Source organism: Microtus ochrogaster, chromosome 24, assembly GCF_000317375.1.
Source record: "Microtus ochrogaster isolate Prairie Vole_2 chromosome 24, MicOch1.0, whole genome shotgun sequence".
Classification (NCBI taxonomy): domain Eukaryota; kingdom Metazoa; phylum Chordata; class Mammalia; order Rodentia; family Cricetidae; genus Microtus; species Microtus ochrogaster.
The window spans coordinates 14,263,234-14,267,977 of NC_022024.1; the positions used below are offsets into that span (position 1 = coordinate 14,263,234).

The 4,744-nt window shown below is 44.9% G+C and overlaps 1 protein-coding gene across 1 annotated transcript in view; it reads right to left on the reverse strand.

The window, feature by feature from the left end:
• Window positions 1-4,376, reverse strand: part of Krr1 (KRR1, small subunit processome component homolog) — a 13,234-nt gene extending 8,858 nt beyond the window's left edge. The window contains exons 1-2 of the mRNA XM_005358067.2: window positions 4,166-4,376; window positions 1,172-1,344 (exon numbers count right to left, since the gene is read on the reverse strand). Of these exons, the coding sequence (XP_005358124.1) occupies window positions 1,172-1,344; window positions 4,166-4,247 (255 nt within the window). The 5' untranslated portion in view covers window positions 4,248-4,376. The remainder of the gene's footprint in view (window positions 1-1,171; window positions 1,345-4,165) is intronic.
• Window positions 4,377-4,744: the final 368 nt, after the last annotated feature.

Sequence of the window (4,744 nt, forward strand, 5' to 3'; positions counted from 1 at the left end):
TGTGCACGTTCACATCGATGGAGGGAGTGTGCACGTTCACATCGATGGAGGGAGTGTGCACGTTCACATCGATGGAGGGAGTGTGCACGTTCACACAGGCAGCACGCAGAGCCCAGAGCTCAACTCCCTGTGCTGCTCCCCAGGCCCTGCCTGGAGCCCCCTAACTAAGTTAACATGGCTGCTCATGGGTTCTGTCTCCTTGCCTGGCTGTTTACAAGGGTTCCAGGGATAGAACTCTTCTGGTCCTAGCACTTGACTGCCAACTGAGCTATCTCTGCAGCCCCAAGAACTACAGTTGAACAGAACAAAGCAAAATGCTCTTTGCAGACTTGTGACACATTCAGAGGAATCCTCAATCATGATCAGCAGTGAATATCTGAATATAGAGATTTGTCAGCAGGAAAAAAATAGGGAAACACTGGGATATCAGCAGTTCTTGTTTAAAATTAAACTTGACACATGGTCTGGCTCAACCTGGCCAAGTACATGGTAACCATTACCACCTGGAAAAGGCATTTGGAATTCTAGAAGTCACGGGTGACTTCAGACAGTTTGAGACACCTCTACATTATGAAAATTATAGGAATTTCTCACTTTATTATGTACAAAATTAAAAATGAACTGTAGGTGGCTGGAGAGATGCCTCAGTGGTTAAGACTACTGGTTGTTCTTCTAGTGGACCAGGGCTCAATTCCCAGCACCCACATGATAGCTCACAACTGTCTGTAACTCTAATATATGACACCCTCATACAACATACAAGCAGGCAAAAGAACACCAATGCACATAAAATAAAAAGAAATAAGAAAGTTACAAAGGTTTTTTTTTTCAAAAAATAAACTCTAAGAATAAAGTTTACCTTGGTTCTTTTAAATACAAAAAGAATCAAACTAACCAGATATGTCAGCATCTCTGAAACCAAAATTCACCAGCACATGCAAATTTCATAAAAAGTAAAGACAGGCTGAACTGTAGTAGTGCACGCCTTTTCTAGCACTCAAGAGACAGAGGCAGGCGGATCTCTGTGAGTTCCAGGCCAGCCTAGTCTACAGAGCGAGTTCCAGGACAGCTAGGGCTAAGTATTACATAGAGAAACTCTGTTTTGAAAAACCAAAAAGTAAAGGCAAAGGCAAGACCAAAATCTCAAAAAGAACATTTAAAGCCTGCTTACATGCTCGTTCAAGGCTTTCTGCACCAGAGGCCAGCACTCCTTCAGGTAAGCCTCTCTGTATTTCGGGAACAAGGTCGCAAAGCTGCTTTCCTCCAAGAGCCCTCTGGGATTGTCCTCTTTGGAGAAAGCCGGTTCCTTCCAACCATCAGGGACAGTGAGGAGTTCCGCCTCATCTGCAGAAGAAAGAATTCCACAACATAATGGTCCTTCAGACACTGAGTACATATTCTGTGCACATCTTCATAAGCCCCCCCCCATACACGCCTCCATTTCTTCCCCTCCAGCTTTCACGTTATTCAACATCATGACCACGACTCTACCATCACCATCATATATCATCATCACACCATATCAGACCATGTGAACACACTGCAGTTGCTTCATCACAACAAATTCTTCATGGACAGGGGCACCCTTTCTTGTATCCACTCTAACTGGGATGTATCAGTAGACAGCAAATACGACACTTCTACTGCACTGGATTATGGTTCAAACACCCCTCTATCATTTTAATAATCTGACTTTCCTGGTATAGAATATCTGCATGCACCCGTGTATGTAGATCGTGTGTCTGTCTCTCTCTCTCTCTCTCTCTCTCTCTCTCTCTCTCTCTGTGTGTGTGTGTGTGTGTGTGTGTGTGTGTGTGTGTGTGTGTCTGTGTGTGTAAATGTTTTAAAAGTGGATTCTGGTGTATACCATCATTTAACAATCACTGTGAAAGAATTTTAAGTTTTCCAAAGAGCTTTCAACACACATTTTATGAATAAAAGAACCACTATTATTATTTCTACATTATGAAAGATACTCAATCCAAAATGACTACCAGACACAAAGGGCCAAAAGCTGAAATAGCCTAGCACACTGATAACTAAATAAAAATGCCTCCAGAGAGTCCCGCATGACATCTTAGAACTCCGTCTCTCAGATCTTTAAAAACCACTCCTATCTAATAGCTACACACTGACTCTACTCAAAGACACCATCTGTGTGAACTTGCAGCACCAGCACACATGTGTGAGTTCACGGGAAGTGCTGTCTGGGGCTCCATGGAGACACAGTAATCACAATCTCTGGGTGAGGGCCAGAAACCTCTACTTAAACGATCTCATCTGGCACTCTGTAAACCACTGAGCCTGAAGAGCTGGTCTTTGGCCCACGTTATCATGCCCAGTTAGGAAAATTTGCTTTCCGCATTTCTCCTCACACCCACTTTGCTATTTTTCGTTTGAAATCCTAAGAACAAGCCCTCACAGACCATCCATTCTCCTGTAGCTTCTTTTTTAAAATGTGAACTAAAAGCTACAAGAACTGGTAAAATGTATGTGTGCGTCCCTGTTCCATTTAAACACGCCAAACGCTACCAGTCAGTCCATGGGAAATGGGCACGCACCAAAGCACTGAAGGGCAAAAGAAACGGAGGAGGTTTGCACAACAGAGGAAGCATAAACAGCCCCAAAACGTGTGAAACGGTGCGACTTCAACAGGGATGCCCAATTAAAAACCACCAGACACAATCTCTTACCTTCAAAACAGTGCATTTTCAAGACTGAAATGATAAAATTACTGTAAATTTGCAGCCACCGAAATCTTACCTATGAGTGAGCCATACTGGCACCACTTCTTCACCATGGCTGACTATACCCTCACAGTGTGCCTAAATAAACCTTCCCTTAAAGAAAAAACCTGGCCCAGCTCCCTGTAGCAGTGTTAGCATAACCTGAACACACCCTGCAACTCAGTTTCCAATCCTATGTTCCTTACAGAAATCCTTGGGCATTCCCAGACGACATGCACAAAGGTGTTTACGATAGCAAAGAGTGGGCAGAACCCAAATGTCCATCAACGGGAGAATTCAAAGGTGTCTCATATAAGGCAGTATTATGTAATAGCGAAAAAGAAAACAAAAAAAAAAATCACACCTGCAAACATCACCTTGGTTAATAACCAAGGAGAAGCTAAGACGCTGCAGGCATACGAGTTTCCTTTCATTCTGCTGAGGCAAAACCAAAGCACTGTGTTGATAACGATAACGGCTGGAGAAAGGTAACAGCAAGCTCGAACGAGTCAGACTAGTTACTCCGGGTACCAAGAAGGAAAATATCCCCTGTGACTGACGCGTGGAAAACGTGAACTCTTCCTAAAAGTCTGTCGGTTCCTCAAGCGTTGGTTTCATCTTTTACGGATGCTTATAGTCCCTGCCGTGCTTTACGTACTTAGTTTTAAAACATAACAATTAAAAAAAAACTTTTTAAATACATTTCTTTAGGATCTATTTTCATATTGAAGGTAGGTTAAAAAAAATAATAACGCAAGAGAGTAACCACACTCGGGCATCAAAAATCAAACTACCAGTCAAAGCTAATGACTGAGCTGTGTCCTCTAGTAATTTGGCAATCAGATAAAAGTTCTGACAAACTTCCCAGCTCGCTCAGCCCCCACCTTTTAACGTCCTCCTCACTCCGTCACCAGCGCTCACTGTACATAAGATTATCGATCCCACCTGATTCCGATTCGTATCCTAATTGCCTCTGTGCAGAGCGCTACAAAATACTGCCTCGCTTTTCACGATTTCTTTAGATCTTTTTTGTTTGTTGTAGACAGGGTTTCTCTGTGTAACAGTTCTAGTTGTCCTAGAACTCACTCTGCAGACCAGACTGCCCTCGAACTCACAGAGATCCGTCTGCCTCTGCCTCCTGAGTGCAGGGGGAAAAAAAAGCGTGCGCCATCGCCGCCCGGCTACCTTCCACAATTTCCTAACCCCCGTGTTTTTATCGGAGACAGGATACACATCAGCTCTCCTTGTCAGGGGTGCCCCTAAAAGCACTGGGTTAGAAACACGTGGCCGGCGCAGTCCACACCCCCCCAATTATCGGCAATCCCAACTGAGGGTACTTCAGTCTAAAGGAGTTAACCCACGTCCACAGCTAAAAAAACAAAAAAGACGACTGCTTTAAGATCCACCAGCTCCAGGCTTCGCTTCTCACACTGTCTCACCTTGGTTCTCGCGCTTCTGCTTCGCCTTTTGAGAGTCACTTTTTCGAGCTGCTTTCCCAGGCTCGTCCGCAGAAGTTGCCATCGCAAAATTGCTTCCGGCGGCACCGGAAGTAGAACTGTTCTCTAATCCCGCCGGTTACTACGTCTAAAATACAAAATGAGTTCCGGAGAATCCCGGCGAGGTCCGCGTAGTCTCAGCGCACATGCGCGCGTAGCCAGTGGGGTGGGGGGGGGAAAGAGCGGTACACTTCCTTCCCAGGGTGCACTGCAACCGCGGTGGTCCACAGCATGCTGGGAATTGTAGTTCTGTAGGACCAAGCTCTACATTGTAGCAGTTTGTAACAACAGGCTAGGAACTTCTTTCTAGGGAAAGAGGAGAGAAGAGAGAGGAGGGAGGTAAGAAGGACAGACAGAGACAGAGTAAAGGCGCACACTTTTAATCCCAGCATTTAGGAAGCAGAGGCAGGTTGATCTCCATAAATTCGAGGCCAGCCTGACTTACAAAGCGAGTTCCAGGGCTACGCAGAGGGCCCTGTCTCAAGACAAAACAGAAAGGTTCTTATTTGAGGAGGATTATTG